The following is a 24157-nucleotide window of genomic DNA, read 5'->3' on the forward strand; positions in this document are numbered from 1 at the left end:
AAGTGGTGGAATAAGTATGTTGAACTGTCGCCAAATCGCGCGCGCAAAAAAAAATGCAAACGGTAGATGGTGCGGAGAAGAAGTTAAAAATTAACACATGTAATTAATTACTCATTCATCTGCTGGCGATATACTTGTGATTATAATGAAGTAAGAGCGTGGTAAAAAAAAGCGACTCAAGACATTTTTGAGGGCAAACCACTCCATTGTCTTCTTCTCCTAATATCGGGTGCTTGTGAATGCTGATACGAGCTTAAAGGAATTAAGCTAAGTATAACATTACATTTGTATCGAGACCAATTGGATTGAAATTTCTTTTCTCGCTTTCCGCCTTTTGGCTAAAATAAAAGACGACGATTGAAATCTATCAATATTTATGGGGGGTCTCTCTCACCAGGCCTATTATAAAGTAAACCGCACATCAAGAGGCTTTAACTATATAGTTAGAATAAGTGACTCATAACTTCCAATTAAATCTTCCAATTAAAATTGTTAAATCTATAATATTATTTTTCTCATAGAAAAATTTGACTCATTGAATGAATAAACTTCTTTTGTGCCAATAAAAATAACTCAAAGTAGCGTAAAGCTTAAAACAAATTGAGAAAAGCCTAAATTTTGCACCATTCGCTTTAAATAATGAAAAGAAAACTTTTTTATAAATAAAAATTTTGATTAAACGTGAGGCTTTTTCGTAAAATGCATTTTCATTTATTATTTTATTCGAATTTCGCAAAATATGGTCGATTTCCGTATTTTTATAGGCTTTAAAGCAGAAAACACATGTCGCCTAGGCTACAAAGTTACGCCCTTTTCAAACTAAACACTTCATAATCTTCAAAAAAAATTTATATTTCCATGAATGAAATGGAAATTCCACCATGATTCGATAAAGTATTTTAATGAAATCATCCAAAATTTCTTATCACACACCTCTAAAGCAACACGAGGCTGAAAAAAAAAGACTTTTAGCACTCAGTTTCCTCCTTCAACGGCGCGACGAGATAATCGTAAGTTGAATGTATATATTTTGCGGTACATGTGTGATAAGATATACAAGCACATTACATCCGACAAGATGGTAAAGGTGTGATAAGATGTATGATAAATACGAAAACACCTGATTGTGTCAGGTCACGTAAAACTGATTTTCCCCCCACACAGGCCATCCATGTACACAATGCGTGAAAAGTATTTTCTCCACAATCATTTACAGGAGAAAATTTTTCTTTTTTCTTTTTTGAATTTTCTCATTTTCACGTTAAAGAAAATTCCAAGATTTTTCACATTGTGGGTTCATTGAGAAAAAAAAATAAAGACCATTAAAATTGAAAAATCAGGTGATAGCTGATGAAATTCCTGAGTGACATACGTCAGGTTTTTTTGATTACTGATAACACCTCAAAGGTATATACATACCTATATACACATCATCTATTGATAATGGATTTATCAATCAAACCTCATGTGAGGTAAACCATCGATGAAAGACAAAAAAAATAGTCAAATCACGATCATTAATCATAATTCATGTGAAGTAATTTGTCCATTTAATTTTCCATTGATATGCAATCCAGTAAAAATATGTTTTAAAGACATTCAACAACCACCTCCGCCACAGCTGATGTTGTGTTGTGGAATTTCTTTGCAAATAATGTATTATACAGTAAAATCTCTTGGGAAGCATTTTACACGTGTCAATTTGATGGCATTGTAAGTTTTGTGAATGGAAAGAGAATTGTCTTGTTGCTCAGAAGTCACTCATATACAGATTTTATACAATTGAGCGTTTATCACGATATTATGTCGCTATATTATGCTTTTGCGCTATTGTTGAAGTGGAAAGATCATAATAAGAATGGGAGACATTACACACATGATGTAATTTTATTTTTATTTTGTTGCATTTCACTGGAAAAAAAATGCAAAACTAACACTTTTAATATTTTAATTTTCATTAGTTTTTTTATGTTTTAAAATCATTTTTATTCTTAGCTTCGGTTTGTTGATGGGAAAGATATCAATAGATGTCTTCTTTGATAAAAGATAAAAAACTAAATTGAACTTATAGTTTTGACTTATTGGGACGCAAAAAATGTCAAATTCAGACTCAAATGTCTTATTGAGACTCAAAAATAGTTTTTAAATTGCCTAATTTTTACTTATTTTTTTGTTACGTTAAAACTATCGAATTATCTTGTGTTAAATATTTTCCATGTTTGCTTTATTCAAATGACATCACAGTCTCAGAAATGAATAAACTCCTTTATTTTGTGAAATACTTGCAATAGCAATCTGGGCATAAATTATTTTCTCCATGATAAAAATGTTAAAGCCTGTTTGTCATCTGTTTGCAAAGAGCTACACATATAAACTATATGGAATCACTTTCTGTATATCTATAAGAAACATTTAATAAATGTGTAGCGAGTCCCGAAAAATTCCTCCTCGTAAATTTGCCCGTCAGAGGAATTTGAAGAATCATAAATTGCAATCATCAATTTTCGTGGAATGAAACTCGAAGTGTATCAACACTTTTATAGTTTCTTTGGGGTCAGCAAGAAAAGTATGGTGTGTGATTCTGTTTTTCCCTTTTTCTTTTGCCTCTAAACTATGCTCTCTGTGCGCAAAATATGTTGAATGGGCACAATGTTGTGAAGATTCTCTCTGTGATGGATATTTTGAGTGTATAAATGAGCAAAAAAAATTTTTCTCAATGTGTGAATAACATTGGTGCGGAGTTGGGGACAAGAGAAAAAGAAGAAGAGGAGTGACACATCCTGATGGAGGCCAAGGGAGACAATATTCGCGATCGCGACTAATCGATCACTTGAAATGCAAAACGCGTGGTGCAAATGGCGTCTGTCGGCTAATGCCATCAAACTTGAGTGCGTGGCTCCAATCTGCGTGGCGGCTTTGTGATTGAATATTTATTTATTGAAAAATATTTCGCACCAAATTTGGTCTTGCTTTGGCCTCTGCACTGACTTCTTCGTCCCTTTATCCTCACTTCACCCCCCTTTTTTCCACGTCAATGCACAGTGCGAGAGCCCCCCAAACGGACTGTGTGCTGCACATTTTATTTCACCTTCTTCATGTCACTCTCTTTGCACATTTTATTAATGCAGCCAGAGAATATATATTCATGATAATGATATTGAAATCAACCAATTGCAAATCCACATTTAACACCTCATTTTTTTTTTCAATAATACATTTTCCATCGCTAACATTTACGTGACATTGCAGCTCTTTCGCGCATCAAGCTTAAATTATTGCAAGAAAACAGCAAAACTTGCAGAGACGACCACCTAATACATGTATAAGTATAAAATGGAAATCTTTCGTGAAGATGTCAATTTATGCTTGCAGCAGTGATCACACAAAATCTCCCAGCAAACACCCATAAATATTCACCGTGATTTTGCACATGTATTCCCCATGGTATTTTCTTATCTATATAATATTTTCTCTGTGAGATTTTATTTACTTACTACCGTTTTTTTTGCTTATGTATATATCAAATAAATATCCTCCACGCGGAGAGAAAATTCATATGATAAAGTTAAAATTTTCTCCCTCACTTCAACAACATATAAAAGAGATCAAATCACATGAAGAATGAAAATCTATAAATCGTGCTTCCACATGGGATATGTTTTCATTCGAAGCTCCACAGATCTACTACCTAAATACATTACATATAGTATAATGTATAGAAGAGATCCTCCTTTCGGAAGTGTGATCATTTCAGTGATTTGCAATCTATGGGAGCTTCCAATATGCTGCACCACTTGCACGCTATATGGGTACATCTCCCACTGAGATATTCATTTGTGTCATTTTCTGTAACACTCACTCAATCATGGACCCCGGAGTCACGACAAAATGTTTATCAAACACGATTTATTGCAAAGAAATCTAACATGAGCACCTTCTAGTTAAAATGCCAAAATTGTTGTACCTCCCCCCCCCTTTATATAGAGAAAACAGGAGAAATTTATTGGAGACATTATTTTGTGGATCTTATGAGATCGCGAAAGATCATGAGAGCTTTCGTGAAAATAAGTATGGTGTGTAGGTATCGATAGCGTGGTAAATTTAGAAGAATTTTCAAAAGATTGCCAGGAAATATCTAAGGAAATTCTGCAAAAAAAAACTTAAATAATGGGCCTAATTCAGCGACCAAGAAACCCTTGAAAATCGCTTGAAATCTTGAAATTTCAGTACAAAATTTAAAGATTTCAAGGGTTTCTTGGTCGCTGAATCAAGCCCAATGTTTCGAAAAATAAAACGCGCCATTCTCGCAATATTATTTTCTGAGAGTAATCCAAATTGAATTGATTTTATGAGCGCAGACGTTATTTTATATATACATAGGTATATAGCAAAAACTATAAAACGAGAGCAAATAAACTAGAGTTTTTTATTTACTTCCTATATAGCAAATCTGCTTGAAATATGTAATTATAAAATATATTTTTCAATCAATTTAATACCTCTCTATATGTTCAATCGTCTATATGGAGTTGATTTGAAATTCATTTTAGAACATTCTAAAAACCATTAAATATACAAACATTTTTATGCGAATATTAATGCTTTTCTTATGTGTATTTTTATAGCTCAAATGTTGCATGTAATACTTATATACATATTGTACATATTATGTATTAATATGTTGTACATAAGCCAGAACATGTTAATTTCTAAATAAGTGTAAATAAAATAATTCTAGAAATTCCAGAAATACAATAAAATGCAAAAAAGGTAGTTAATTGATAAATTGTTTTTATTTATATATATACAACGTGCATATGTAGCTTAGCTACATACATTTTTTTACACCCACTACATAAATTTTTAAATGCCTTTCTGCCATGTCAATTCAATTCAATTCAATTAAATTTATTCATTTCAATGGGTTTATACCCTTTTGCGTCCATCGCCGTCTTAGCGTTGTTACCAACCTCCGGGACCAAACGATGGAAAGATCCCTTCACTGGTTGTATGTATAGAGAAGTTTTGTCTGTATTAACAGTTCATATGGAAAAAAACCTAATAAGAATCTTTTCCATTATTCAGTGTTCCGTTAGGAAATTCTATATATTCTCAACATTTTAATAAACAAGTTAAGTTTTCTCATTAATATTTTCACAATTATTTACCATCATTCAAAACTATCGTATAGCTTATTTTTTTTTAATTTCTGTGAAGCGAAATGTGCTTTTTACATTTTTGAAAAGAATTTTGAAAAAAAATGTTTGCTGAATAACATATTTGAATGTCTCTATAGTTAAATTGTGTCAAGTTATTTGTTTCTTATATTTTTATTTAATTCATGACGATCATAACGATGGAGAATGATCTTAAGTATTTTCCTGAGGAGGAAAACCTTCCGCGTATATACATAAAAAGCTTTACTTGTGTACATCGCATGGGAAGCTTCTTATCGTGCGTGCAGCTGATATTCTTGATAACAAGTTTATTTTTTAAGACATTATTTTCTAATATGGTGCAATGTTTTATTTTTTTCTCTTCAGTTCCCCTCAACATCAGAATTTCCATCGATATGAGGAATATGTAAATCATTCGATGCATCCCTCATCGGCGGGTTCACCACTCCCCCCACAAAATAACTCATCACCACAGATGATATCCATGTCATCTCTGCCAACAGCACATGGTATGCTCCCACCGCAGAGTCCGTCCCTGGCTCAGCAACAGGGTGCAATGTTAATGTCATCGGGATCACCGCTTATGGCACAATATTCCCCCTACCAGGATATCCTGCCATCCACTGTTCTCCCACCACCTACGTCAAGTCAAGAGGATGGCGGTAGTTGGAGCTATCAGCTGCAGGGTTCCAACTATCAAGGTGACTACTGTACATCGGGCTATGGGGTCCTCCAGAGGCAATCTTTTGGCACCAAAGTTGCAGCTGGTGGTCCACTAAAAGGAGCCAAGGAGGCACGTATTCGACGCCCAATGAATGCCTTTATGGTGTGGGCTAAAGTTGAGCGTAAGAAGTTGGCGGATGAAAATCCAGATCTTCACAATGCTGATCTCAGTAAAATGTTAGGTAAGTCCATCTTCTTATACCAATATTTCACCCTAAGAACTTTTAATTCGAATTCAAATCAATCGATCTGTCTTATTGATTTTAATCAAATTAATCTTCTACGTTTAACCTTAAAAGTGCTAAGGGTGCTAAACTTCGTTAGGGTCCCTATTTTACCAATTTCTCGCAAGCTATTAAAGAACTTTTCTTCTAAAATTCTCTTCTCTTCTCAGAAAACTAAAAATCTTTTTTCCTAAAGTGTTTGACGACCTCTGGTTATTAAGAGACCCCACAATTAGCTCTCTCAGGGGTCATATCAAGTGTTAAAAAATTGCTTTTTTAACAATTTAAATTTCCATTCATCTTTGAACTTTTAACATTTCAAGAAATGAATTACTTGAAATTCTTTAATGTTGATTTTCTCTTACTGCGGCATCTCTTGTGGATAAAATGAAAATCGATTTGACTCACTCTAACGTGGAGAGCTTATTAAAACTCCGCCCACTCCCGCCATTGGTGGATCAACCGCACAAACACATTGATCAGTCGATCGTGTACACAAGTTTGCATGAACATGAGAAGATCTCGCGCGCGTGAGCTTTGAAGTTGCGCATAAAAGCTTTAATGGTGTTATGTTTGTGTATATACATAGCGTGTATATATAATCCCGTTTCATTGACGTTATTTCCCTACAAAACCTATGGATCTATAAATTCTCACTCTCATCCTGTAAAAAGAGGATTTCCTAAATATTTCACAAAAGTATAAAAAGTTTTATTCCACCTGTACCACTCTTGTGCAGCTTTCTTTTTTGGTCATTGAGAAGCCATTTTGTAATATTCAACTACAACTATTAGGATTTTTTCTTCGTGCTCTTTTTGCGCTTTGAATTTACTGTCGATCATCGTGTTGGTTTGGTAACCACACTCCGGTGTTGTACAAGAAGAAACAACAAAACGAAAAAAAAAATCTCAACCTTTTTGCCTTCATCTTTTTCATTAATTGACACAGACTTACATTACGACTAAAATGGGTTGGTTGACGCAAGACTTATGTATTATATGTACCCTGAAGATTTTACCATGAAGATCGTGAAATGATGAGGAGAGGAAGAAAAACTCTTTTGGGGGAGTTTTCAATTTGTACGGGTGCTATGTACATGTACATACAATATATTATGCGCCACATATATATATATGCGAGGGAGAACGAATTTTAGATCCAGCGAAAATTGTCATAGCAATTCATGTGGAACGAAACAGAAATCCACGAAATTTAAATATTGCGAGACTTGCACACAAAGAACTTTTCGTGAGACGCCTCTAATTTAACTTTGATTGAGACAAATTGACCATTTCGTGGACACCGTCCATGTTTCCGTTTTTTTTTTTTCAAACTCCCACCATTGGAGGATTTCTAGGTAGGTGGGGGAACAAGGGGCAAGTGAGTTATTTCTCTTCCAGAAAATATCCATATTTCCGTTTAAGATAAAACGAAATCTACACCAATTTCTTGCATACACAAGCCAAGAATCGAAATCTTTAAATTTTTTTTTGAATAATATAGGTTCCATTCTGTGATCAAGAAAATCTTGATTGAGAAGAAAAACAAGATAAACCAAGATTTAGTATTCTGAAATCTTAAAATTTTCCATGGTTCTAGAGACGAAAATTAGTGATTTCTCAAGAAAAAATTCACTCGTATTTTACTTCTCAAAACGAAGCAAAAAGCAAAGAAAATTAAAGGCAGAAATCTTGAAAAACTTTCAAAAATGAAAATAATAAAAGTTAGGTTATTTCAAAAATGAATCTGTTATTTTTTATTTATTATATTTCAATGATTTCTTTCCAAATCAGATTAAGGGTTATCATATTTTTTTACATAACGTATAATATTTTTGAAGATAAGTTTTATGTGGCTTGAAAGACCACAACAAGATGGAAGAAATCAAGTAAATTGAGATTATGAATTACAAGAAAAACGCCTCAAAAAATTCGACGTCTCTTAAAATTTCTCTAACTTTGCGTTCTAAACATTAAAAAATTTCATATTTTCAATTAACGATCTGCAACAGTATCCTAAAATCAAATTTTTAAGACGAATAACAGATGCAATTTTGAAAAAAATTTCTGGAAAATTTTCAAGGATTTCTTAATCGCAGAATAGGACCCAATGATGTGAAATTATCTCAATAAGAAATCAATTTAAACGTGGCAAAAATTGTTCCTCGATTAGTTTACTATACAACATTTTTTTTTCTGTAGGTATGGTATTGCTGTATGTTGCGCAGGGGAATGCGCCTTTTCGTTTCGCTCAGCTGAGTGAGAAGGGATTGTCACTTCCGGTGAATTTTTTCATGATCGCAACGAGAACCCCATCAACGTCTACTTATTCATGCTTTGCGCCATGAACAGTTTTCCATACCTTATCGATGTTTTTCTTGCACATAATCGTAAAGTTGCGAGACTTTACTATACCCAATCTTCAAAAGAGACGTATATATACCTACATAGCACAAAATACCTACATTACATACTATTGCTTATATATGTATGTGAAAGAGATAGAATGAATTGCATTGCAAGTTGAAGGAAAAAAAATAAACAACAGAACCAATCCGCTATATTTGTGCTCTGTATTTATGCATAAATTGAATATATTTATGAGACATTTATAAATTATATTATTGTGTTTTATGGTCGATTACAAATTTCCATATGCAAAAGAAAAAAAAAATACCACCACATGGGTTTTTCTTCACGATTCCAAAGGCCAGAGAGAAGTAAATGTATTATACATAGGTAATATTTTTTCTTCTTATGAAGAATTCATTTCTTTTTGCTCTACAGCAATCGTCATCGGCGATTGTAGAGGTACCTGTACCCATTAATAGGGCACACTTGGGACGCAGGAAGGGTCACGATTAAAAAGAAATGTATTAATAATAAAAATTCCAATTTAAACAAAAAAAAACTACAAACTCTCAAGAGCCACGAAAACATTCGCTTTAACATGAAATGACGATAGGCACGCTTCAGTCCGGAAGACGCATCATGTATCGAATACAAATTGCATCGATGGGTTTTTACGAGGAAGTGTTTAGAATTCTTAAATAGGTGTGTTTGTGGTATTATATACCTACCTACCTATACCACTTATAATATCATGTATTTCTCTTTTCACCCAGACACAGGGCTTAGAAGAGATGCGAATCAAGTCTCACATTTTATTATAGCATATATATGTTTTGTAGGTAGTATATTGAATGCTTAAAACTATTGGAGAAGTCTCTCTCATGGCATTTTCGGTACGATGGTATCGTGAAAGTCACTATACGGGGTGCGTGCGACAAAATTAGTGTATCTGATTAGCAAAAAAGAGGTATAAATTGACATTAAATTGGTAACAATTAATGGTCTATTGGGAAGAAAATTTTGCGGAGGTTTTGCATTTCTATAAGTACAACACGTGTGTGGGCAATGAGAAAGATTCTCATTTTTTCCTTCATTAATAAATTGCAAAATGAATTTAATTTATTTTTATTCCGAGTCACGAACTTTTGAATCCGTTACTAGCTGCCATTTCTTGAATTTTAATTTTTTTTTTCTCCATGTAGCATTTTAGTGTGAGGCGCACATGTGAAATCTCTGCAAGCAATTATATCCCAAAGGATGCACAATGAATGATCATATTTATTAGAAGGATATACATATGTATTTGGAAAACTCACGCTAGATTGTGAGAAAATAGCTTAAGAATTAATACAAATTAAGCGTAAACAGAGAAAGGACTCTACTCATTTTTATGCGTTGAATTTATGTCACTTTACATACCAGATAAGAATAATTCTATAGAGTTTAATAACAGAAGTATTATTTATAAATTTAAGTCCATTTCTTTAGGAAATATTCCCAAAATTTTCAAAGCTGATTCTAATCGATATCTAATCTGTTTTACTTTTTTTTTAAATTTTATTTTCGACGCTCTTCAACAGTGTTTGTATGATTTTCAAATAATTCCATGAAGACATGAAAATGAATAAAATCCTTTTCATTATTACATTTTTTCTTTCTATTTTTCTTGCCATTTTCATAGCCTTGATTTATGCTACCCTTCAAAAAACATATTTCATCATTCCATTCACATTCTACCCAACAGAGTCTACTAAATGTTTTTTTCTTCTTCTTAAGTTAGGTAATATTAATAGGGGAATATGATCCAATTCAGACCTCTTACGACCTTTTTCAATCCGCTACCTATTACTTAAAAATGATAAAGCTTTAAATGTGAAAGTTTTGGGAGTAAAAGAGCATTAAATATGGCTTTAAAATTCTACCAAATTTAAGAATATTGCTTTTTATTTTATACAATTTTTTCTCACTCTGCGCGGACTTTTGGAGGTCCGAAATAGGCCTCGTTCTCCTATTTTATTTGCCCAAAAGCTCATAAGAATAGTTTTTTTTTCCCTTTCTAACTAAATTTTCTACAAATTTTGATTAATTGTGATAAATTGTATTTAATGGGTGGTCTTAAGTACATTGCATTGGATGGTCAATCTATCAATCAATTGAAGGTTGACAATGGTACAGGTGGGACATAATGATCCATCCTCATGTGCAAATACCAACTGTTGACTGGTTACAAGTCAAAGTGCGTGGCTTTTAGTTCAATGGCGCGGTGAATTTTTTTCTAAATGTTTTCCACATCTCTTCCCACTCAAATTGGCACACGAAACACCTGAGCCATGTTCTCTATGTATGCGGTGTACCCTCTTGGACACTGCAAGAGGTTGTATTGAATAAACTTTCGAGAATTCGGAAGACATACCCGGTGGTGAGAGTTTGGTCTTGTGACCATTTTCGTATTACGTTAAAACGCGTAAAAAGAATTATCTGCAATGGGGGAGGTACAAGAGTGAATGGGAGAAAAACATGAAATGTCTCTTAAGTGTTCCACGTTTGGTTATGCGTTGGTTGAAGAAAAAAAAAGAAAGAATTAGCCATCCTCATTGATTAGTTTTTGTATCACCCGTGTGTGGTTCTTTTCTCAGGTAGTGTGCAAATTAGTTAAAAAGAAAGAAAGAAAAAAGAATAGATGAGAGATCCAAAAGAAGGGACTTAAAAGACGATGGAGGAGAGAAAAGAATTCTTCGGCGGACATGAGAGGTGAAAAACGGTATCTTGTGTAAATATGCACAATTAAGAAATCCTTCCAAAGTTCAATGACTGGCTAATAAGTTGTGAAGTATTGTTGCAACTTGTATAAATTAAATAAATTACAATTCTTAAAAATGTAGATGTGTTGAGGCAAAAAGGGGGAGAGAGCTGTGTTACTGTTGTTCGCCGTCATTCCACTTGCTCCCGCGTAGAGTCTCTTTCTATTGTCTCCGTAAGACGATGGTGGTGGAGAAGAAAAACAACAGAATGAATTTTCCCACCCGAAAAAACTCCCACAGTCCAGATTTCGAGATTTTTTTCTCTCTGCTTCTTATTACCTCCGCACCACGGTGCCCCAACATGCGGTATTTGAGCATAAATATGTACAGTATACTGATAAATTTTATATTATTGCAACAAGAACGGGGTATAGAGGAGTGAAAAAAAAAAACATCATAAATACATAATAATAAATAAAGCAGCGGTTTTTTCTTACTATCTGCAATATTGCAATTTTCCACAAATATGTAAAACACAGAGTGGAAAATACATACCTTGCATATATGCAAATGCAACTTTTCTTGGCAAATTCATGCGAATTTTGGGTCATGCGTGAGATCAATAGAAGCATAAAAGAAAATCATAATCCAAATTTATGGCCGGATATTTCAATTGCAACATTGCAAATGAAATTTTTTCAAAGAAAATTAGATTTTTTTTTACAAAAAAAACAGTAAAGGAATTTACCTTAGTTTTTAGTTTACTAATTCGCTTATTTCTCTTCTTTCCTCAAATAGGGAGTTTTTTTCCTGCGAGAAGTGGCGGGTAAAAAACTCATTTTCATGTTAAATATTCGAACTTTGGATTGAATTCGTTATATATAAATTTTCTTTTCTTTTTCTTGCAACTTGAAAGGTGTTGTAAGAATTTGATATATTTTTAAAAAATGTTTCTGAAATTACAAAAAAAGGTTCTGGAAAAATAATTTTCTTTTTAAAACACGAAAATAAAGAAATAGACAATCAAAATCTTATACGTAACATTTTAAACAGAATACACCAAAATATTTTACAATTATCAAAGTTTTATGTAAAGTAATAGAAAAGCTTTTTAGTTAGAATCCACCCCAATATTATAGATCTTTTCCATCGACACATTATGATGCATCGGATGCCATATCGCGAAGGAAAAAAGTTTTTTCTTGAGAAATTGATAGTCAACAGTGTGATTGGAATCTCTTTTATGTTTTAATTAACATTTTTCCATTTCTGTAGCAAGTACCTAACAATTTTTTTTCCATCAGTAAAGTTTCTCCATGAAGAATTTTCTTCATGTACGTGTAGTTAATCCAAATGTTAAATGATACTACACAGGGAGAGAGAAGAAGTATAATATTATTAATGAATTAATTTCCTCATGTTGCATTATTGTTGTAATGTGCGTAATTTGCAATGTGAAAGACATGAAAGACCATCAAGAAGAAGGGAGAATATCAAAGACAATGGTACAAGATTTCTCACGCCCTTAAAAGAACTGTGCACTTGTTGTAATGTATGCGTGCGTGCGTGAGTTGGTTTCATTTCTTTTTCATACCTACCGTACTGTAGTAGTCTTATTTTTTTTTTCATTGAGAATTCTTCTGCAGAAATGTTACTTGTAAATGGAAAAATTTCATATGGAAAATATGACTTTCTTCATGTAGCGGGAGGAAACTCGCGCATAGGAGGGAAAATTATGTTTAATGTATTTGAGAGAGAGGGGAAAAAAAGATTAATATGTTGTATATAATGATATTTTGATTTAAAAGCATAAAAAACATCATATGCAATATTCCATACATGACATGTACTGTTTATAAATTACTACCTATACTTCACTATACCAAGTGAGGGCGATTTAATGCAATGGGAGATAGAACATAAAAAAATGTTTATTATAATTAAATAATTAACAATTAATTGTCTAGATTGCTCTTAAAATATTTTAATGCGAGTCTATTCTCTTGTTACTGTGCTTAATTATATTTAGAAAATTTTCCCATGGCATGGTAGCTTGTTATTTTTTTTCTTTTTGCTATGTTGTGTGGTTGCATGTGGTGAGTTTTGTAATTTAATGAATTAAATATTGTTTACGTTTAATACAGGACGAAAAATATGCTATACTATTTCATCATAGAGTACAAATTATACTTTTTTCTTTACATAAAAATTTAGATTTTTTTCTTTGATTAAAGACTAGAAAGCAAGGTTACCCTTGTAGCAACTTAAACTACCCCAAAGCTCCCCTAATCTCTTCTGCAATTTAAATTTTATTGGAATTACGAGTAAATAAGCATAATTCACATTCGTCCTTCCTCTTGCCATACTATGTCTTTAATATTAATGAAATAAAATTAATTCAAACTATTCAGTGAATGTTAATCTGCTCTCACATAGATGAATACATTTTAATCGACTGTTACTGATGAGTGTAATTTTCATCAATCCAAAAATATTTGTAACACTAATAAATCTCTTGTAGTTAATTAATAAAAAACTACAAACTTGAGCATTTTTTTAACGTGTAAAAACAAGCTTCTTTTACTGACCTTTTTACGCTTTATGCTCTTTACTAGACATCACACACAAAAAATGCGACAATGTTGGAATTTCTTTGCATGTCAATGATGTACAAATATGCGTGTAAATTGAGTGAAACTAAAAGATGTTAACTCCATATAGATTCACTTCACTATTAACGATAGGAGATCTCTCAGTAAATTACAAAATCTCCATCGCAATTAATTACCCAAAATATACAATTAATTTGGTATATGTTATGTATACCTCTTTCGAGACTTATAAAACTTCATTGCGTGGCATTTTGTATGAATTCATCGTGAGGGGGATTTAGCGAAGAAAAAATATTGTGCAGAGGAGCTAAAAGAAAGAGCGACATACTCACAAGGGAACACGCGCAAATACCTTTTCTAACACCGTGAACAGTTAAATCTAATTAGACTTTTAAATTTCCGGGAGTTTCTTCACATACATACACACACTCGCGTCAGAGACCTTTGAGGCTCCTATTTAGTTAAAGAAAATAACATCATTGATATTTCCTCACATGGGGGTGACAAGGAGGGTTCCGTCGTCGTCGACAGAGAGAGAGAAAGCGGTCTTGAAAAAAAAAACTATATAGCATGTTGGTTGTTTTAAAGTTCTGCTCTGGTGGTTCTTCGTGGGAAATTTTGAAGTGGATGAGAATGAACGCCTCTAGGGTATGGAAGTGGTGAAGGGGTCAGAGGTGATGAATTCATTGCTCTTCTTCCGTAAATGAGACATTTTGCGTGTCATGATCCACCTAACTATATTGAAATTCATTTTATGTACCTACATACATAGGTTATGCCGTAATATTTAATTTGAAAACCATATAGAATATCACCCTAGAACGAAGTTAAATCGAGTAAAAAGAAATTGTAAGAAGATACCGTAAAAAAATAAAATTTTAAAGTATAAAGGGGCTTTGTCAGTGATATAAGAAAAATTTCCTCATTCGTGGAAATTATTGGGATTCAATTTTTCTTTCAAATGATCATAAAAAGAATAAAAAAAAATTAAAATAAATTTCTCATTTACCACTGTGATGAAAAAAATTGATAGATCTAGTTCAAAAATGCTAACAATGACGTCACAATTGTAAGTTTGCAGCTACGAAACATACACTCGAATGTTTTAAAATACTTATAGGGATAAAATGGGTAATTCTTTGACGATTTCTCATTCCTTTTAAATAATTTTACGAATCAGAATTCCACCCATATATACCTGAATAACCTCCTTTCTTTAATTTAGTAAGTTCCTGGCTTTTTTTTCTACAACATAGAGGAATTTTTAATGATTTTTCTAGACTCAATTACGTCACATTGCAATGCCAGCAATGCACCAGAAATAGTACTTAAACAAAACAAAAAAAAATAAGAATGAAATTCTACATCTATAGGAAAGTCCAGGTACAACACTCCCATGCTTCGGGTTTTCTTTTGCAATATTGTACATACATATATAGCTTACAACATTTATTGCAAATTTATTGTCGCACTTAGGGTAATAACAATAATCTTAACACACAGGTCAGTAACACTTATTTACAATGTTACTCAAAGGTAAAATAAATTGCGTGACTTTTCAATTTTTCCACAACATTTTTTTCTCCCCTATTTGCATGTATTTTTTCCACTTTTATTGCATTTTCTGTGTGTTGCTCACATTGTCAATGATAATGAGAAAATCCACAAATATGTGCATTGTGCTTGCAAATGTTTTTTTTTTTTTTTGGTGTAAATTCCTCCATTCAGAAATAAAGGTACAGAGAGGTATGACACAAGTGCACAGTACTGAGGGGATATCTCACTGAAATGTGAATAATTGACTTTTAATTTTTGTGTGGTTTACCAATATTTTCTGAAAGGAAATTGTAAATGTGGTTTTTCAACGCGAAAAGAGTGATGGTTGATGATGCCTCCCTTTTGGAAGTGATGTGAATGAGAAACTATATACGAAGAAGGAGGGGGTAATTCCATTGAATTTGTAAAGATCTTCGCGCTCTATTAAAATCCCAAAATGCAGAGCTCATTTCGTAATCTCACCTTGCCATCTAATTAATAAATATTTAGTATTTTGCATAATAATTTACGTGGTGGATGGAGAAGATGAAGCATTGGGTTGGATGTTATAAAGCAACAACCATTTTTTTGTGAAAGTCAACCTCAATCTCCTTCAACAATCGCCGCCTGTTTTTGAATATCTGAAAACAAAAACCTTCTTTTTCTGCATTATATATACATAGGTAAATTGTGCTATTTGTGGCTACAAAACCAATAAATATACAGATATAGGTAGTAAAATGTACATATATAGTATGTGTAAAATAATGTAGAATTAATGACACACCCACCCAGTCTGGCGCGCGGCGTTTAAAATAATTGGCAAAGATGTTGATCTTCCTCTGCTAATCGCTAATTATTTCTGAGGTGCAAAAATACATTTATACACAACGGATGGCATATGACTGTGACAGCAAAATGTTGGCAAATAAATATGCATTTCCTTTTCATTTTTATACGTTTTATTGTTATTTGGAAAATTTTTAAGCGAACGCTGTCAAAATTTTATATAGCAATGTTGGATTTTTCAAATGGACATGAGTCAGGGAAAGTTTTTCTTAACCCATTGAAGACAAAAAAGAAAGATGTTTTGATAAAAAAAATATCTTTTCTTCTAAATAAAATCAAGAGAAAACTTTAGGATTTTATTTTAAAAATTCAATATAGACATGAAAGGGTTAATTTATATTACATAGCATTCCCTTCATTTAGAGAATTAGAATTAGCCGCCAATTTTCCTTGTAGATAACTTATGGTTGTCCCATCTCATCTACTTCGGCACCACCTTCTTCTGTTCAATATAATATGAAGATTTCAGTTGTGCCTTTAGGTGGATGACAACGCGTCTTCGTCGTCAGGGTGTGCCCATAAATTACAATATTTTGACGTGGTCCTCGAACGAATCATCCCACCTTCCTTGGGTGTCATTATCAAAATTATTCAACCATTTTTGGTGCTTATATGGAATTGAGGCTTGATTTTGAGGTCATTATTTGCATAAAAAAATTTAATAATATATAAATAAAAAAAAGATTAATTTCCTAGAAATTCTTCAATACAGATTATTCTTTTCTTCAAACCACACGACTTTATATAAATATGCAACATCTGCAATTTTGTAACTTATTATACACGCGGAATAGGAAGAAATGTTAATCCTATATATCTTCCATTCACGAATTTTTGTTTAAAAGAAAAAAAATTATATATGTACATTACAATGTAATAAATTTAAATTGAAAACTTTTCTACTGGCAAAAGACTTAATAAAAGTTTTATGAATGAATAAGCCGGGGAAGAACAGGTTAATTATCTCCCTCACATACGGAGATTGAGATTCTATCTCACGAAAATTCATCGTATTTGATTATTTTTTTTCATCTTCTTCATAGTCGTCTTCTCTATCGTACATTCAGCAGATTAATGTCGTGGTTACACCTTCTTTTTGAGGTGACTCGAAATAATTTTTAAAGAGTCACACACCAAAATGATGAAGATTGATTGATTCTTTTTTGCATTCACACCATAAAGGTATTTATTTCCATACATAACTTTGGCTTTTTTTTTTTCTTCATCATCACCATCGTCTCAACATTGGAAAAATATTTTATACCTTTTAAATTTGTCTAGTCGTCAAGTCAAACCGTTTCACCATAAATACAATTATTAACGCATGTGAAGGTGGATGCCAATAAAAAGTCTCTCTGGGCCAACATAAAATAACATAAAAAGCAGCATAGAGGTGAATGTTCTTTGTGTGTACGTTTTAAGGTACGAAGCGTATACCATACAGTGATCTCAAAACGAGAGGAGTGATAAGAACAGGAGCACACCAAGAAGAAGAGGAAGTTTGGGCTCGTCGCATCTTATGGCGGTACATTTTATGAACACAATCTCGCACTTATGGTAGCAAGTGATAATCTAATCTACCGAATGTCTCTTCTGTGGCCACAACCAATATGTGGATGGATGAAGCAAAAAAAATAAATAAATAAGAAGAAATATATCATGAAGAATCACTCACGCGGAGTATTTTTGCTTTACCCGCGCGCAGAAGAATCGGGAGTTGAGGAGAAAAAGAAAAAAAAAGAGCCATGTAAAGAGAACCTACCCGGAGATAGTGACTTCGCCTTAAAGGAGAAGCCCATCATGTATGCATAAACATGAAAATGTTTATCTCCACTGGAAAATCTCAACTCTATTTTTTCTTCAAGAACCAATTAATCATTTTGTCGTTTTTTTTTCTCAATACACCCCCCCCCCCAATCTCACTCTATCTATCTCTCAAAATTCTCTCCTCATTCACAATATTTCAGATCTTCAATCAATTTTGTTATCCACAATATTACTTCAAAAAAGATCTCTCAAAACATTTTATTGCTTGTTAGTTTTTATAACGAAAAATGTCAATACAAATAATTCTTCTTTCGACAATATTTCATAATACGCTACCTTTACTAAATGATACCACACTCAATGTAGGAGACAGTACAATGCTTTAAGGAGAGAGCAAGAGAATATTTTCTCTATAAGCACAATATATCAAAATTGAATTTTATACTCGTTTTGCCATCTAAATAATTTGCCCTTTTTGGAATATACCAAACAAATTTCATAATCAATTCCAAAGACATATTATTGTCAATGAAGCCCGCGCAATTTGATGTAGGTAGCATTTAGAATTGTATACAAAATCTCAATTAATTAGGCGATATCTCTCGAAATAATCATGAAAAATTTTCTTATTTGACAAGAAAATAAAGATTTTGGTGAATGGGCGTATTTAATCTCACAATTCCATCCATTAGCTAATTGTTACTGATTTTATTTAAAGTCTATGATAACCCTATACCGAACTTACAAGACTAGAAGTCAGTGGCGTAGCTAGAAATCTATTCTAGAAGGTGATTTAAGATTTTTTTTTAATTATAAAAACGTATTAAAGACAACTTGGTATTTGTTTTCAAACGTTAATTTCTAAAGTTTAAGAATTCTTTAACGTTTGATGTTTCTTTTCAAACACTTGACATTTATTGTCTAGCATTTAACCTTTTTTCTAGGGAGGGGTGGGAGAGAAAAAAAAACTTTTTTTTCTGAAAGTTGGATTAGATACAGCCGAGGATACAGCAGTAGAATCAACGTCAAACGTTTAAAAAATCTTTTTTTGAAAGTTAATCTTTTAACAAAAAAAAATAGAAAAGAATTGATCGTTAGAATTGCATAAATCCACCAATGAAACAGAAACATATCCCCTTGAATTAATTTCTGGCTATAAGTCCTACCCCTATTGTGCATAATGTCCTTTTAAGGACTTCTTCTATATTACAAATTAATCTTCATTTTACTATAATTTAAAAGCTCAGATTGGGATTGGAATACATTAACGTTAGACCACCTCAAAGTCATTTTTCCCCCTTAAACAACATATTTAGCTAAGAATTGAATTTTGGAGCTTTTTTGGCCACCTCTGTCATCGAATGTAATTAATTATTCGACGGTGGTGCGAATGACACGACAAAGTAATACCGAGAAAAAGAAGAAAAAAAGCCGCAGAAAGTCGTGAATTGAAAGAAGAAAATCCACCGCTATTGCCTTTGATCCAAAAGTCACGTGGCAGTGAAACATCACAAGAAGTTTTTCCCCAAAATATTCCAATTTACTCCGCCTGTGCTATTATATGCATATTAATTGATAGGATAGGTACCTCTACTTCTTCTTTTCTTTTAACGGATTGTTTTTTGTACCTTTTTCTTGTGATTACACCGCGATGATCGTGCAATTGGTTTTGTCTTTTGGCGCGGGGAAGAAGAAAAAAAAAGGCGAATTAGTCCCCTTTGTGGCTGATACAGTCATCGCATCGCGTGCAACTTGCAGAATTCTATTTTGATGTGTGATTGAAGTATATTGCGAAGAGAGAGAAAAAAAATTTACCTATATAGGTATATGTTAAGATATAAATTATATTTCCTGTTTGTTTAACTCTCCAATCAGCATGCCAAGGTGAAGATCACCGCATGATATAGTAATAGTAAGTGTGCAAAATAACTACTTCAACTCATCGCTTTTTTTTTTCGTACAAAAAAAAACAAACAGAATAGAAAATAAAAAGCTCGCGATATCAATTTCCATATATGAGAGCTTTAATCGCTTTAATCGAGGTAAAATTGAAGTTTATAACCGTCTACCGCAATGATCCCTTTTTTGCACCCAATACTCGTATAGAGTATTTTGTTCTTATTTCTTTATCTCACCCCATGAATTATTCAAGATGAATGGTAATTTCTTTCTGAATAATAAAACTAAATACCACCTTTTACGGGGTGGTGCGAGACGTTTGCGCGAAGAGGAAAGAATTGAACATAAAATCAAACAAAACGTGATTTTGGTGATTCATCGAGAAGGAATAAAATGAGGGGGGAGTTGCATGTATTTATTGAGATTGAAGGTGGAGAAGAAGGTGAAGAAACTTACTCACAGAGACGCACCTTCAAAATAAAATTGGGCAGACGAGCCAAATGAAAAACTCTTTTTTTCTTTATTATTCTTGTACTCCATCGTCTCATGGAAGTGTAGAGGGCTGATCGTATGGGGTCAAAAGGTTATGACAAAAAATTAATTTATGTATATTTCCCCACATACATATACGATGTTTTACCTACAGTGTGACACAAACACATAAGACTGACTATATGTACAAAATCATTTGTATTCACTCTCAAAATTCAATTTCCAATGAAAATGCAACCACGTGCCATATATAGCACACAGAGAATTTCTGCAGAAGCAATTTTCATTCGTTTTTTTTCTTCTCCTCTTCCCGCCAAACACAAAAAGCCTGGCGCTTAGTTTACAAAACAAAACCATGAAAAAAAACCCACACAAATACAAATCTATTATATTATCGGGCTACCTATATGAAATGTGAAAAAGGCACCGACGAAACAATATGTATGTATGTAGTAAATAAAGTGCATAAATAAACAACATTCAATTGTTGTCTCATTTGCAATCTTTCATTGCAAATACGTTAAGAGATTAAAAGGGGGTTTTCCTTTAACGCAAAAACCTTTGCATCCCCGACTACAAATTAGCACTAAAAGTGTTCAAAAGTCCTCAATATAGTGGAAAATTATCTTCCCGACTAACGCATCCAACTAATGGCTGAAAGCTTTCAATTATGATAAAATTACTTTACATAGAATGCAGGTAATATGCCATAAAAGTTAAGAATTTTTGTTACTGAAGAAATCTTTAAAAAAAAAGTCTCTTTAGAGTATTTTTGGATGTTATCTATGGGTGAAATTCAATAATCACAGAATTCAAGAATTATCAGACAGACTTAAATTTTCTTAAGAAATATTTAAGTTATTTTAGCTGTGTTTCTTTCAGACACAGCTTTTGTGTACCGAGCAAAATCGAAAGTCGTCAGATCGGGCTCAAACTTGGGATGAGCACGAATTAGGGTCCCCACATTCCAAAAAACGTATGCGCCAAAAAAATTTTTTTCCGGCCGGCCGTCCGGCCGTCCGGCCGTCCGTAGTATAACGCTAAATTGCGAGAGAACGGTGATAGATAGAGACTTGCGGTAAACGGCAAAGTTTAAATATCGACTGGAAGACATCCGATTATGAGGTCAAATCCACCCCCCCACCCCTCCGTCCGCCATTTTGAATAACCTCAAAATTTTGTTTTCGCTATATCTTAGCCCCTGTAATAGCTAAAAATCTGAAATTTAGATATGTTGTAGGGGCCATCAAGAGCTTTCCAACGATACCTCATTTTCGAAAATCGGTCAAGCCGTTTAGTCAATATGGCCGCCACAATTTTTCATCGAAAATCGACCATAACTCGAAAACGGCTTGACCGATTTTGATCAACCCGGGGTCAAATGAAAGCTCTCAACAAACCCTACGACTCTCTAGAACATACGAAGTTTCAAAAGTGACCGCTAGGGGGCCAAAAATCAAAAACAAAATTTTCGATGAGTTTTTGATGAATATCTCGAAAACGCCATTATCGATTTGCTTCATTTTTTGATATGTTATAGCTGACCATATTATCTAGCTCCATGCCAAAAATGAAGAAAATCTATGTCTCCGTTCTCGAGATATAGCCTTCCAAAGTTGGCATGTCATATCTCGGGTTCTACAAGACCGATTTTGATCAACTCAAGTGCAAATGAAAGGTTTCGTGAAGCCCTACAAATGTCTAGAACATTGCAACTTCGAGAAATGACCGCGAGAGGCGCTAAAGTCAAAATCAATATTTTCGAAAATTTCGAACTCGAATATTTCGAAAATGCCATTATCGATTTACTTCATTTTTTAATATATTATAGTTGAGGTTAAGACCTTTCCAACGATAGCTCAAACTCGAAAATCTATGGATCCGTTCTCGAGATATGGCCTTCTAAAGATTTCTTAGGGTATGACTTTTCAACTTTTCCCGATTTTGCGCGTATTTAAATTAATTTACGCTCTAGTTTGCTCTCACAAAATTGGTACACTGAAAGAAACACAGCTCCCGTAAGCTTGGTCAGCTTACCAGTACATTTTTTATGATTCTTTTAGGTTTCTTAAGATTTCTAAGAGTTTCCTTAAAAAAAAACTTAAGATTTTAAATTTTTCTTAAGCGAAACAAGATTTCTTCAGTCAAGCTGAATGGAGTTAAATTCATATTAGCTGTGTTTCTTTCAGACACAGCTTTTGTGTACCGAGCAAAATCGAAAGTCGTCAGATCGGGCTCAAACTTGGGATGAGCACGAATTAGGGTCCCCACATTCCAAAAAACGTATGCGCCAAAAAATTTTTTTTCCGGCCGTCCGGCCGGCCGTCCGCCGTGGTTCAACCATAAATTGCAAGAGAACGGTAATAGATAGAGACTTGCGGTAAACGACAAAGTTTAAAAGTCGACTGGAAGACGTCAGATTATGACGTCAAATTTTACCCCCCACCCCCGCATCCGCCATTTTGAATAACCTCAAAATTTTGTTTTCGCTATATCTCAGCCCCTGTAATAGCTAAAAATCTGAAATTTTTATATGTTGTAGGGGACATCAAGAGCTTTCCAACGATACCTCATTTTCAAAAATCGGTCAAGCCGTTTAGTCAATATGGCCGCCACAATTTTTCATCGAAAATCGACCATAACTCGAAAACGGCTTGACCGATTTTGATCAACCCGGGCTCAAATGAAAGATCTCAACAAACCCTACAACTCTCTAGAACATCCAAAGTTTCAAAAGTGACCGCTAGGGGGCCAAAAATCAAAAACAAAATTTTCGATGAGTTTTCGATGAATATCTCGAAAACGCCATTATCGATTTGCTTCATTTTTTGATATATTATAGCCTACTATAACATCTATTTATAAAAAAAAAATTTTAAAAATTTATGTCGCCATTTTGAAAATATTGAGTTCCAACTTTGACATGTCATATCTCGGGTTCTACAAGTCCGATTTTGATCAACTCAAGCGCAAATGAAAGGTTTCGTGAAACCCTACAAATGTCTAGAACATTGCAAATTCGAGAAATGACCGCGAGAGGCGCTAAAGTCAATATCAAAATTTTCGAAAATTTCGAACTCGAATTTTTCGAAAATGCCATTATCGATTTACTTCATATTTTAATATGTTATAGTTGAGGTTAAGACCTTTCCAACGATAGCTCAAACTTGAAAATCTATGGAGCCGTTCCCGAGATATGGCGTTTTAAAGATTTCTCGGGGGATGAATTTTCAACTTTTCCCAACTTTGCGCGTATTTAAGTTAATTCGCATTCCAGTTTGCTCTCACAAAATTGGTACACTGAAAGAAACACAGCTCTCGTAAGCTTGGTCAGCTTACCAGTACATTTTTCCATGATTTTTTCTGGTCACCTTCGGGCATAGAAATTCATAGAAATCATATGCATTTTGCTCGACTTACTTAAGAAAACTTAAGAATGTTAAATTTTTAATAAGAAATCTTAACTTTTTTCTTAAGGAATCTTTAGAAAACTTAAAGAAACTTAAGAAAACTTTCTGAAGGAATCTTAAGTCTGTCTGATTAGTGAATTTCATCGTATATCTGAGTATTTGCAATTTAATTTTCTCATTATTAACCCTTTCGCATGTTTTGGGTCATATGCTGACCCATCGTGAAATATTTCCCTTTGATGACAAAAAAAAAAGTGAATTCATAAATCTATAAGGAAAAATTAATTTTGAATTATTTGTGTTCTTCGAAGAATTTTTCTTTGATTTTTTTTTGAGGGGAGATATATGGCAAACATATTGCATTCGCAAAAGATGA

General features: G+C 33.2%; 1 protein-coding gene across 1 annotated transcript in view; it reads left to right on the top strand.

The window, feature by feature from the left end:
- Positions 1-24157, top strand: part of LOC129794642 (putative transcription factor SOX-15) — a 47227-nt gene that overhangs the window by 18401 nt on the left and 4669 nt on the right. The window contains exon 2 of the mRNA XM_055835444.1: positions 5544-6082. Within this exon, the coding sequence (XP_055691419.1) occupies positions 5544-6082 (539 nt within the window). The remainder of the gene's footprint in view (positions 1-5543; positions 6083-24157) is intronic.

This window comes from Lutzomyia longipalpis, chromosome 4 (genome assembly GCF_024334085.1).
Source record: "Lutzomyia longipalpis isolate SR_M1_2022 chromosome 4, ASM2433408v1".
NCBI classification, from domain to species: Eukaryota; Metazoa; Arthropoda; class Insecta; order Diptera; family Psychodidae; genus Lutzomyia; species Lutzomyia longipalpis.